At 39.9% G+C, this 13,633-nt stretch overlaps 1 protein-coding gene across 10 annotated transcripts in view; it reads left to right on the top strand.

Annotated features, from left to right (window-relative positions):
* DST (dystonin) overlaps positions 1 to 13,633 on the top strand; it is a gene marked incomplete at its 5' end in the record, with an annotated part of 396,243 nt that overhangs the window by 277,166 nt on the left and 105,444 nt on the right. For all 10 annotated transcript variants that reach the window (XM_081141256.1, XM_081141254.1, XM_081141253.1 and 7 more), the window contains 4 exons: positions 123 to 389; positions 3,509 to 4,057; positions 5,087 to 5,263; positions 12,408 to 12,531. In XM_081141256.1, the coding sequence (XP_080997382.1) occupies positions 123 to 389; positions 3,509 to 4,057; positions 5,087 to 5,263; positions 12,408 to 12,531 (1,117 nt within the window). The remainder of the gene's footprint in view (positions 1 to 122; positions 390 to 3,508; positions 4,058 to 5,086; positions 5,264 to 12,407; positions 12,532 to 13,633) is intronic.

Genomic DNA, 13,633 nt, shown 5'->3' with positions numbered 1-13,633 from the left:
AGTTTTTAGTATGCCCACTCTAATTTTAAATGACCTAATTATTTACTTTTGGGATGCCTTAAAACCAACACCTCCACCTGTATCCAGAGCACCCATTGTCGTCTCCCCTCCGCACCTCCCAGGTTGCAGCGGTGAAGCAGCTGGAGGAGAGCAAAACCAAAATAGAAAACCTTTTGGACTGGTTGTCAAATGTTGACAAAGACTCAGAAAGGGTGGGGATACAACAGAAACAGGTGATTGAACAGAATGGGACTCATTTCCAAGAAGGTGACAGCACGTCGGCAATTGGAGAAGACGACGAAGTCAATGGTAACCTGTTGGAAACGGATGTTGATGGGCCAGTTGGAACCACTGAGGAGAATCTGAACCAGCAATACCAGAAAGTTAAGGTGGGTTGTCTTCAACATAATGATGTTGTGAACTTCTGTTGTCAGGTGTGTAAAGATAGGAACAACTTGGCACAGGAGTTATCTTTTCAAACCTTAATGACCGTATGACCGGTCATTGAGAGTAAGGTCTTTCTTTTCTGGTTCATCATTATGTAAAATATAAATTGTGAGAATTCTAAGCAAATCAGAAACAACAAGAAATTGTTAGATATGGCATTCTGTAGGTGAAGCGGGGTGATAAGGAATTAATAGAAATAATAATAATAAAGCTAAGATTTACAGAGCAGTTACATGGGCCAGGCACTCTGCTAAGCTTTTCTCATTTTAACCCGTTTCGTTCTCCCAGCTACTCTCTCTCTGAGGTTCAATTATCCTCAGTTTACAGATGGGGAAACTACAACTTACAGAAGGAAAGTCACTTGCCCAAAGAGACACGTTTAGTAAGGGATGGAGTTAGGATTTAAAACAAGGCCATGAGCTCAGCCACTCTGCAAACTTCTAACCCATGTTCCTAACCAGCTTGCTGGTCTCTCTAACCCATGTTCCTAGACCAGCTTGCTGGTCTCTCTAACCCATGTTCCTAGACCAGCTTGCTGGTCTCTCTAACCCATGTTCCTAGACCAGCTTGCTGGTCTCTCTAACCCATGTTCCTAACCAGCTTGCTGGTCTCTCTAACCCATGTTCCTAGACCAACTTGAATGTTCTCTCTGAGCCTCAGCCCCTCTATGTAGTGAATGCTAGTGTTGAGCAGAGGAATGGGAGCCCTTCCAAAAATTCACTGCATGTGGAAATCAAAGCTCACATTAATGCTACTATAGGAGCAGAAGAACTTTTGAAAACTATTTTCAAGTGTCACATAACTGATCATTTTTTTTCAGTGTTTGGCTTTTGGTAATGAGAGGACTGGGCTTTAGGAAGGTTTGTGTTCTATGTGTTTTCCTCCAGGTTGGAGTTTTTGGAATAGAATTCTCTCTCTGCAGTTCTTATGTTACAGAAAATATAAGTTAAACCAGAAGGATGGAAGTATTTACTTTATTACAGTATCAAGGAGCAACTACGTGACTTTATTATAATTGTGTCATAATGAAAAAAATCTAATAAATTCCTAAAGGGTTATGAATCAGGTAAAAAGAAGTCAGGAAAGATTAGTAGCTTGACCCAAGTAGTAAAACATACCAGTGGGTAGACTCACACATATAGATGCTTCATAGGAAAGCCTTTGTGTTAGCCACAGCATGACGTTTGCCTTCGAATCTTTTAACTTCTAAGAATATGAGATTCTGAAAGTGCTTTAGAAATTCCTACTCTGCTGGTAGAGTGGAGAGCTGGCCCCAGGGCCTGATCAGGGCTCTGTGTCTAGCTCTCTGTCTGTACCACCTGTCCCGGGCCAAGCTCTTGTCCTATAGCCTGCGTTTTCTCATTTATAAAAAGAAGACATTGGATCAGATAATTTACGAAGTATTTTATACATCCATACAACCTACTATGTGCAGAAGACCATCTGGAGGGTAGTATATGAATATAATTCAAATATCAAAGACTTAGCCTGTGGGAGAAAAGTTATTAAGACAAAAGTATTTGTCATTTGCCTACAGTGTGGCAGACACTGTTCTAGACAGTGAGGATACAAATATTAATGAGTCTGTTCTCAGCTGACTGATTGGGATCAGACTTGTAAGAGAACAGTTGCCCTACAGCAATGCTTCTCAGTCCTTTTTAGTTCATGGCATATATTTGGCTGCCATGTGCCAGCACTGTTCTAGGTACTTGGGGTTCCCCAGTGAGCAAAATAAATGCCTTGTTCCGGTGCATGCATACTAGGTGGTAAGGGTGATGGGGCAGGCAATAAAGAACTAAATTCTATGGGAGGTTAGGAGGTAACTTTTTGCTAAGAGAGGAATGCTGAGTTGGGTCTGGGTGGTTGAGTGTGGGGTTGGGGGCCAATTTTCAGAGTTAAATAGGATCGTCGGAGTAGACCACAATGGGAAGATGGGATTTATGCAAAGACTTCAAGAACATGGGGGGTTGCCAAGCAGATGTGTGAGGGAAGAGCTGTTTTCAGGCAGGAGAACAACTGGAGATAAAGGTCCAAAAGTGTCTAACGCGGTGGGGGTGGAGGTAGGGGCCGGAGAGCCTGGAGTGCTTGGTGTGGAGTGGGAAAGGACCAGTTCACAGCAAGAGCACGTTTGGCTGCATGTAAACCAGTATAAGAAATGTGGGAAATTGCCTACAGGGATTATTATTGTTTTGGTCATATTTGCATGGCGTATTGGGATGAATGGCAGAAGCTGCTTCTGGCTGGAGAGCAGGGGACTCTAGGCCCTGAAGCCCCCCCCCAGCTTCTATGAAGGCTGGGTTAATTGCCAGCTCTGCACACTGGTGATGTTTTGCAGCACTCCCGCTGGAAGCTCTGCTCTCTGCCTTCTGAGTGGATTGTAATCCCCGGCAAGTGTTAGGCTTGCTGAGAAGTGTTCTATATATGTGATGTCGTGAACTTTCAGCAAACCTGTGACATGTACGGGTCAGTGAAACTAGTAGCTGCAATATTTTCTTAGTATGTGTTCGTCTAACTTCATTGGGCTTCTTTTGGCGTATATTGTTCTTGTTTAATTACTGTCATAGTGCTTTTATAAGTTTAAAATTACAATTATTTTTCTATTTAACTGTCCTTTTAGGATCATTTCATAATTAAAAATATGATACTCATTTGTCCAGTAATTCTGTAAAGGCATTAGCAGTCTCTTTACGGTGTTGTGAGGAAGTAGTGAATAAAATGAGATCTGACTGTAGATGCTTGTTTTAGAATTGGGAGAGAAATCTGTGATATTTTTTCCGAAGTTTCTCAACAATAGTACTGTCCTATGTGATTATATAAGCACTTTCAAGAGAAGATTGGAAATCTTAAAAATAAGATTAGAGTGCTCGAAATGTAGCTTTTGCTATTCTGAAAGTCACCAACAAAAGGCAGATACTGTGCATCTTGAAAAGGTTAATGAGAAGCAAGTTGTCTGTCTGTGGATCATTGAAGTCTGTAGGTCCTGAGGCAACAGAGAGCTCCCCGTGGCCTCAGGGTAACCCCGTCCCTGCTTTAAAGTTACAGCGGATCTGTTCCCATGCAGGCCCAGCACGAGAAGATCGTCTCTCAGCACCAAGCCGTCCTCATGGCCACTCAGTGTGCACAAGCCTTGTTGGAGAAGCAGGGTCACTATCTCTCTCCCGAGGAAAAAGAGAAACTGCAGAAGAACATGAAGGAACTGAAAGCGCATTACGAGACTGCCCTGGCCGAGTCGGAAAAGAAAATGAAGCTAACGCATTCTCTGCAGGAGGAATTGGAGAAGTTCGATGCTGACTACAGCGAGTTTGAGCACTGGCTGCAGCAGTCGGAACAAGAACTGGAAAACCTGCAGGCAGGGGCGGATGACTTCAGTGGTTTGATGACCAAACTGAAGAGGCAGAAGAGCTTCTCAGAAGATGTTATTTCCCACAAAGGGGACTTGAGGTACATCACAATTTCTGGAAACAGGGTGTTAGAAGCAGCCAAGTCTTGCAGCAAAAGAGATGGCGGGGGCAAGGCCGACCAGGATAACACCGACACTTCTGCTGCTCACAGAGAAGTCCAGAGCAAACTGGATCATGCTACTGATCGCTTCAGGTCTCTCTACTCTAAGGTAATTTGATTTTGATTTTTTTAAGGGGAAGATCAATCTGTGATTATAGTTTTTATTCTAACCTCTTCACTTTTTGTTTTGAAATTAGAAGCGAGAAACCTAAAAACTGAAGCAGGGAAAAGAAGGTAGTGTTATCCTATTTACCTCAGAAAAATGTGTTTCAAGTTCAGGAGCCTGAAGTTATAGTTAGTTTTGAGTGATTTCTAGGCAGCTCCAACTCTAAAACTCAGTAATACCCAGTTACCCAGTTTGACCACCGGGTGGCGTTTATGGTTTGTCTCCAAGCAAACAGTGGCTTGTTCATTTTTGCAGCCTCTCAAGCTTGAGAACTCGTTTTATCTCAGATTATTCCCTTCACAAATACTGCAAGTGTTTGTTTTACAGATATATTTCATCAGTGTGTTACTTTAATACTTAACAACTCACAGACGGTTTCATCTTATTTATTCCCAAGGAAAATAGTTTTAAAAAAACCCGAAAACTGTAAGAAAACAGTTCCCTGTTTAGTATATAAGCTGAACAGACTGACCAAGTTGCACAAATGATTTGAAGGGCATCATTGACTCTTGGCTTTGGCTTCATTCTGATGTAGATTATTTGCCCTCCTTGTGTTAATTAATCTTGTGTGATGTATAGAAGCGATTCACTAAGGACGTTGAAAATCTTCCCATCACATACACATCTAGACACATGGCGTGTAAAACTCAGTGGGAATGTGCCCTGGAAGATCTGCCTTCTCCGATAATTTATATCCAAATCCTTCATTCTGGATCAAGACTCAGCCCTTGAAAAGATATTTGCAAATGGGTGTATATTTGCAAGTGGGTGTATATTTTTATGGTATTTTTTGACTTTGTTAGAAGATGTTTCTCCATATAAAGGAGAAAAGTCTTAGCCCTACAGTTTAAACTCATATTGGTTGAAGTCTGGTGCCTTCTAAGTTGTAGAACTTATAGGTTCTAAGGTTATTTGACACAAATTAAAATAGCAGATTTTAATTCACCACCATTTTTCTCTTGATCTTTTTAGTGCAGTGTCCTTGGGAATAATCTTAAAGATCTGGTGGATAAATACCAACACTATGAAGACGCCTCATGTGGACTTCTTTCTGAGCTCCAGGCCTGCGAGACCACAGCCAGCAAACACTTATCTGAACCCATTGCCGTGGACCCTAAAAATCTGCAAAGGCAGTTAGAAGACACCAAGGTAAAAAGGGAGAGAAGAAAGAGACCCAACCTTTCAATAGCCTTACTGAAAACCTCTTACTTTCCCACAGTTTTGTGATAGTTCGCCCTAAGGAAGGGGGCAAAGGATAGAAAAAGTATATTTATCTCTCTAGAGAGAGTTATAGCTTTAGTTCTCAACAGTCCATTTATTTCTCTTTCTAATGAGATTGTGTTTTCTACTGCAGTTTAACTGGATTGACATTGCTGTTACGGCTTATTACCGGCATCCCACCACTCCCCTTTCCACAAGCAAAAACCAATATTGTCTGGGCCACTTGTTTATCTTTCTACATATTTATTCTGTCTATTGTTTTTCTCCACCATTAGAATTAAACTCCATGAGGGCAGATGTTTTCGTTTATTTCGTTCATTGCTCTATCCCCAGCACCTAGAATAGGACCTGGCCCATCCTAGGTACTCAGTAAATGTTTAAGAATGAACAGGTAGAAGGGAAGAAGGGATGTCACTGTCACGTGTGGGTCTGAGGACCAGGATTGGTATTCCTATTGAGTACTCCCATGATTCATAGAGATACAAACTTTCGTTATTACCTAGCACAGTTCTCAAAAAGTGACTGGCTCTTTAAAAAATGCAGGCTTGATGTAGGAATTGCATAATTGTGGAGGTCTCATTCATACCCACAGCCGCAAGGAGACTCTCTGTTTCTTAAATTTAAACCATATTTTAACATCTTAATGTAAAGGGAGGTAATTATTTTAAATTTATTTGTATTGAATTTATTGGGGTAACATTGGTTAATAAAATTATATAGGTTTGAGGTATACAGTTCTACAGTACATCATCTGTATATTGTATTGTGTGTTTACCGCCCAAAGTCAAGCCTCCTTCCATCTTCATTTATTCCCCTTTACCCTCTATGGGGAGATAATTTTTTAAGTATCTTATTCGTATCCCATATGACCAATAATTTTGAGTTTGCAAGTTTAATTTTCTAAATCTATCCTGTGTATTGCTTTCAGCAGGTGAGTAGCAGTATTATTGCTGCTATAGCTAGAAAGTAAACACTGTATTGCCAGTTAAACAACTACCTTTCAGAATTTAGTTGCATCGGTTAGTTACGGAATTAAAAATCATTGCTGTGCTGTGAGCAAGGAGAACAGGTACCCTGCCGAGTGAGCCTAACATTAGGTATTGCCTGAGACTGGTGACTTCTGGCTGGAAGAAAGCTAAGTCACACCTTGGGGTGAATGTGGCAGCTTAAGACCGAAGCAGAGAGAAGGGGGATAGAAGCAAGGGGTGAGAGGAGGGAGGAGACACGTGGGCAGGTAGGAGGGTGGTGGCCCTGCTTTTTTCCTGGCTGGAGAAGTTACCTGTTCCTCCATAAGGCACCAGGGAAATATCTAGGGCCAGGTCAGCTTTCCTTCATTGATGTAGCCACCTTCCTTTGGATGTACATTTTTTGTTGTCATTTTCCCCCTTTTTGTTTGGTTTTATTTCTCTCTCTCTTTCCCACAAGCACAGGAACAGACCTATCTTAATTAAGTTTCTGATTCTCACTTGATAACTTGTCCAAGGACAGTGTATGTGGGAGGGTCAGAGGAGATGCTATTATATAAAAACTATTATTTTGGTAGGAAATGACAATAGCTTAAGATAATTATTAGTATTGCCTACATTTAATTATGTAGTTAGCTGTTTTTAGTATAGGAAAATATATAAACTAGAAATAACACATTGTAAGTTGGATGTGTATTAGGAAACAGATTATATCCAGTATAAAAGTAATTTTTGTGTAACTAGAGCAAAGGAAAGAAAAGGAAACCCAAAAGAATGTAGGGCTATTTTAATCAAGCAGAAACATGAATTAATGCTAAAACAGAGGAAAACTTACTCGATATGTGCTCCAGAGGAAGATTCCTCTAGTCCTAAGGCAGCTGAAGAAATGTAGAAAGAACAGCAGCGTCTCAGAGGAGAGTGAATTCTAATTAAGCCACTACATCATTTAAAAAATTAAATGTGTGATTAAAGTTGTTTCTGGCACCTGTAGATCTCTTCCTCATAGGTGATCTCAGCACATAGAGAGGGTAATTTTTGTGAGAACCAGGCAGTCTCTATTTCTTTTAGTTCTATTAACAACATTGAAAAATTATTTTTCTTTAACTATAATATAAACACATAGGACTACTACAAAAAATCAGCCTTTTCTACATTTACCATGCTAACTTCTAGTTATATTCTATTATATAATAAGTGTAAGTTGAGGAAACCCAATTGGTTCATTTGAAACATTTCTGTGCAATAGCATGTTGTTATCAGCTTTATTATTCAAAGAACTCTTTGCTGTGTCGTCAACAATATGATGCCACTGGGCTATAATGACATTCCTCCAGTTCTGCTCCTAGTGAAATTACTGAACACTACAAAATTTTCCCCCACATGAGGCACCAAAAGACAGGATTCTGGGACCAGTCTGGAGGCCTGAGTTTGGGTCCAGGCGTCGAGCTCGGTCATGTTGACTGACAATGTCCACCTTACAACCTTTCGCTGATCTCTGGGATGGCCCTCAGTCAGGAAGCTTTTATGAGCTGGATAAGTGCCCAGGTTCATCCTCTTGTGGTCCAAGCTGGAGACCAAGGTCATGACCTTGCAGTTTTCCCTGTCACAGATACTTCTTTCATGTTTTAATTTCATTGAAATCCATTTTCCCCTGTCACAGATCCTTCTTTCATGTTTTAATTTCATTGAAATCCATTAAAAACAATACATGAGCCCATTTAAATACTTTAATTTGTAGCTTTTTTCCAAAGTAGTACTATAAACCACTACTATAGCTCAATTAAAACCTGATGTCATGTTGGAGTTCAAAACTATTGACTTTGTTGAACGTAATTATGGAGAGAAAAGGCATGGGATGTTTTGAAGGGAAGAGATGAAGGAGAGATGCTGCTCTACTCATTCATTTCTAAGTTTGAAGGTGGTAGGCAGGGCCATCTTTGGTCCTGGATGATTTTATAAAACCATGACAACTTTCACATGTATTTGTTTATTTGGCAGACATTATGTGCTAAGCCCACTGTTAGGCTTTGTGAAAACCCTCTCTCTTCCTTCAGGGAACTCACATTCTAAAAAAATTAATTTTTTTTAGACTTCAGTTTGGTTATAGGTAAAGTCCCTTGGGAAATTTCTTATATTCCATATATAAAACTCTATGTAAATAAACTTTTGGGAGGATTTCCCAAACAGGTTCACTCTAATACAGATTCTTAAGCCTCTGGGAACAACTATAGGATCTGGTATTCAGATCACAGGTCTCACGTTGGTCACAGTTTGGTGAGCCTTGTGGTGTACACACAACTGCCTGTATCACAGTTTCTTGGATATGAAAATAAGTTGAGGACATTTTGCTATTGGCTTTAGGCATTTGTTTTTTTGTTGTTACTGATGAAGGCTGAAGTAGAAGAGGATCTTTTAAAGTCTTATACCTGATATCTTCGTTTACTTATTCATTCACTCATTTATTCCAGAAACTTCTTTTCTAAATATCCCTTTATTATTTCCTAATTTAAAAAATTTTTCAATTGCAGTTGACATACAATATTATATTAGTTTCAGGTGAACAACATAGAGAGTAGACAGTTATATAACTTATGATCACTCTGATAAGTCTAGTATCCGCCTGACACCGTACACAGTTATTATAATATTATTGACTGTATTCCCTATGCTGTACTTTACGTCTCCGTAACAATTCTGTAACTGCCAATTTGTACTTCTAAATTTCTTCCCCTTTTTCACCTGTTCTCCCAACCTTCCCACCCCTCCCACCTGGCAGTCATCAGTTTGTTCTCTGTATCTATGAGTCTGTTTCTGTTTTGTTTGTTCATTTACTTTGTTTTTTATATTTCCTATAAAAGTGAAATCATATGGTATTTGTCTTTCTCTGATTTATTTCACTTAGCTCAATACCCTTTAACTTCATCCATGTTGTCGCAAATGGCAAGATTTCTTTCTTTTTTATGGCTGAGTCATATTCCATTGTGTGTGTGTGTGTATATATATACATATATATATACATACACCACATCTTTATTTGTTCATCTATTGATGGACACTTAGGTTGCTTTCATATCTTGGCTGTTGTAAATAATGTTGCAATAAACACAGGGGTGCATATATCTTTTAAAATTAGTGTTTTGGATTTCTTTGTATTCCAGAAACTTTTATCAGGGCCTACAACTATATGCCAAGCACTGGGCTAGGCAGTGATAATAGAAACCCGAATTAGGATAAATTCATAATTCTTGAGAAGATTAAAGTTTGCTAGAAGAGACAAATAAATCCAGTGATATTTACAGGGTATTTACGGGAGCTTCTTGGGGGAGTACTTACAACTAGGGTTGAGGAAAGTTAGGGAAGGCTTCCCAGCTGAATTTTAAAGAGTGAATAAAAGCCAAGCTCAGGATGATGGAGGAAAGGTTGCATGGGAAGTCTGCTATGTAGAGATGTACCTTTAATAGCATGCTCAAGTGTTTCCCTTTATTGTGAAGGCATTAGGAAGCTACTGAAAGATTTCAAAGAGGGGAACAATATACATAGTCAGCTATGTGTTTTCCACAGAACACATTGGGGGCTATATAAGGGAAGACACTGGAGGCAGGGAGGATAGTTAGAATGCTTTTTTCTAGTTAAGCAAGAGATTATCCTACAGTGATCCAGAAATACAGAGCAGAAGTCTGATTTAAAATATATATATAGTAAGCAGGTAAAATTGTTAGGTCTTGATGGTTGATTTGCATGTGGAAAAGAGTGTTGAGAGTCTAGGAGGGGCCTCATGTTTACTACTTGGGTAATGAGATGCAACCCCAGGAGCAAGTACAGGTGTAGGGAATGAGATGATGGGTTCAGATTTAGCTTTTTGAATTTGAGGTGACTGTTTACACCCAGATGGAAACATTTAGGAGGCTGTTGGAGACCTGGGCCCATGGCCAAGGATGAGTTCATCTACAGTCGGACATATGGGAATTTGAATTCGAAATCCAAATGTGAGACCAGAAGAGGAGCTTGAGTACCTCCTGTGAAATTAAAACCAAGCATGAGGCCCGTGTGGCCAGGCAGCTTGTTTGGCCAGAGGTGTTAGAAAGGCAGGGCCAAACTTCTGGAAGATGTATCTGTGGTTCCTGCTTCTACCTCTTTTCTGCTTGCTCTTGATATGTATCTGCTCACTATATTCAGCAGATTAAAGGTTACATATTCCTTTTGAAGCAGTTGACAGTTAACCATTTCCACCTTCTTCCTTTAAGCTTTGGGGACAGAATTACTCTGGGCTCATTTCCATCCCCCTGATCATATTTGTTTTATCTCTTTTCTTCTCCTTATCACTTAAACGTAAGTACTCTCCATGATTCTTTATGGCTTAAACATAAGTACTCTCCACGATTCTTTATGGCTTAAACATAAGTACTCTCCACGATTCTTTATGGCTTAAACATAAGTACTGTCCATGATTCTTTATGCCTCCCTCTCTGGCGTTTCTGTGCTTTCTCCTTTCACAGTCTCACCACGGGTCTTGGCTTCCAATGCTTTAGGTCTAGTTCTAGCCTGTGCTCAGTTTCCTCCCTTTCCAGTTTTGCTGTTTCTTTCTACATGAGTGTCTTGAAAGCACTTTGAAGCTATGAATTTACAAACAGACTCTCCTCTCCTAAACTTGCTCCCACTTTTGCTTATGAACTCCATTCATTACCTAGGTTGGAAAACTTTGGATATTTCTCTCCTCGAGTCTCACCTCCTGTCCTCGGTACTTGCCCTCTCAAACAGTGATGTCCAATGAACATTCTGTGATGATGGAAATCTTCCTTAATCTGCTCTGTTCAACATGGTAACCACCAGTCACACCCGGCTACTTAGTGCTTCAAATGTGGCTAGTATGACTGAGAAATTGAATTCTAAATTTCACTTGATTTCAATCCATTTAGATTTAAAAGCTGCATGTAGTAAGTAGCTACCCTATTGGACAGCACAGCTATAGATGATGGATCATCAAGTTCTGTGGACTCTTCCCGGCTCTGTAACCAATTCTACTTCCCCAGCTCAGACAGGCACTCTCCGCTCTTTACTTCATTACTGCTGATGTTGCCAGTGACTGGTGTTCCTGCTTCATTTCTGCCCGGTTGAATTTATCCTCACAGTGTCACAAACTTAAGCCTTCCGTAAGACAGCTCTGAGCACGTCAGCCTCTTACTCAGAAGCCCTGCATCACTCCCCACTGCTGCAGGATAAAATGTAAACTCCTCGGCCTGACATTGGAGGCCTTTCGGTCCCGTTGGTATTTATTCAACTGTAGACATTCTCAGATTGGATGGGACCCTCATTTTTCCCTCTGATGCTACTGTTCCCATCTTTGTTCCTTCTGTTCGTTCTACAGGGAACTGTCTCCCTCTGCACCTATGTATGCCCAAATCCACACTTTCTTCAGGACCCAGTGCGCCTCTCATAGAGGTGATACCATTTTCCTCTCCAGTTACTCCTCTCAACTTCTAGTAGTACTTTTTTTTTGACTCACCTTTGGCACTTATCACTTCCTGCCTCAGACTAGAAGGTCCCTGTGGGAAAGCTTCATGTCTGTTTGATTTTTGTATTTTTTGCAAAATGTAGCAAGATTTTTGGGAATATGTTAGGTGTTAAGTAACTTTTATTGGATTAACAGAAAGAAATATGACTCAGCAGTGACTCAGGATCTGTTTGAAATAGAAGTCCTTAATTATATTTTTAAGTGGAGTAAAATTGGTCCCAAAGGTTTTGTGTTGTTTGTTTTTATTTGTTTTTTTTTTTTCTGGTGGGGGTACTGTACCAAAGCTGAGAGGTGGGGGTTCAGGAGGAACTCAGGCTAAGGGTAGAGGGTCACAGGATCAGGAATCAGGCCAGTTATCATAAACATATGCTCAAGGGTTTAGTTCCAGATGGAATTTGTATTATCCCAACTGACTGATAGTTTTGCTAAGGCCGCTTTGAAACTGGCTTTATTCGAAGAATTCTGGAGTAAGTTTATAATGATGAAAAATTTACTCTGTCCAATGTAACTTTATCTTACTGTAAGTCATTTTTTTCCATATTGGAAGTCTCTTGTTTAGTCCTACTGAGTGTAATCAAAGCATCCAATCCTCCAGGCTCTGCAAGGACAGATATCAAGTCAGCAGGTTGCTGTAGAGAAACTGAAGAAAACAGCTGAAGTGCTTTTAGATGCCAGGGGATCTTTACTTCCAGCCAAGAATGATATCCAGAAAACACTGGGTAAGTGCTCATTCCCTTTTTTCCTCTCAGGTAAATTCTAAGTGAAGGGATCCTAACAGATACGGAGAAAAGCTTCAGTAGCATATATTGTTATTTACACCCTTTCCCAGTGAAATGGTGTTTCTCCTTCTGGGCGAAGGCTTGCCTTCTTTAGTGGGAAGATTACAATCTGGAAGTGGAAGCCGTGTAGTTTGAAAAGAGTGTATTTCAATTTCAATTTGTGTAACAGAAACTCTTTATAGTCACCGGAGAAAGTAGAACTTCCCAAGATGCTCTTGGTTGATGGGACTGAGTAGAGCTAGACTCTCAGCTTGTGGCCAAAACAGACCCTTGGTGGGATCTGTCTCTATCAAAGGCAGGAGCATGGATTTAAGAGGTTGAGAGACGAGCAGATGATCAGGCATATGTTTCACCCCAGTGAGAGCAGGAAATAAAACCTGAATTAGAATTTTAGACCAAGAGAAGGATGTAACTTTGCTCTTCTAAAACCACTCAATAGAGAGGAAACCCATGCTTGCTTTCTTATAGACGTCCAAACTCTTTTGATCTCGCTCCCCATATCCTCATATATGCACATATATTGATAAATTACATACACATATTACTATCTTATTCTATTATGTGTACTGTAATTGTAAAACACAAAAATATAAAACTTTAAAGTATAAGGCAAAAATATGAATGCGAGTTATAATATTTTTTCCTGTATCCCAATGCACTGTGTTGAAACCCCGCATTGGCAGCCACTGTATAAGGACTTGGGCATAGGGATTTAGAGGAGAAAGAAAGACTATATCGTACGTATTTCTGTTATTTGAAGAGGGGTTTTGACATTTTTCCCCATTGTTAATCATGCATAGTTTCGCTTTTGTTTCCAGTCCATATGTTAGGGGTTTTTTTTTTCCAGACTTTAAAACTTCTCTCTGGCATAATTTTCTAGGAATATGTCTAAGTACATGGTGGGGCAAAAGCAGGTTTATAGTTGTTCATATGGAAAATAAGACAATAATTAATAAGTAATATAAGAATAAACTGTTTTGTGTTCTCACAACTGTACACCTACTTTTGCCCCACTCTGTATATTTAAGATTTAGAGGAGTTT

Source organism: Miniopterus schreibersii (assembly GCF_964146895.1).
Source record: "Miniopterus schreibersii genome assembly, chromosome: 6".
Classification (NCBI taxonomy): Eukaryota; Metazoa; Chordata; class Mammalia; order Chiroptera; family Miniopteridae; genus Miniopterus; species Miniopterus schreibersii.
This window is presented reverse-complemented; position numbering and strand designations above follow the sequence as displayed.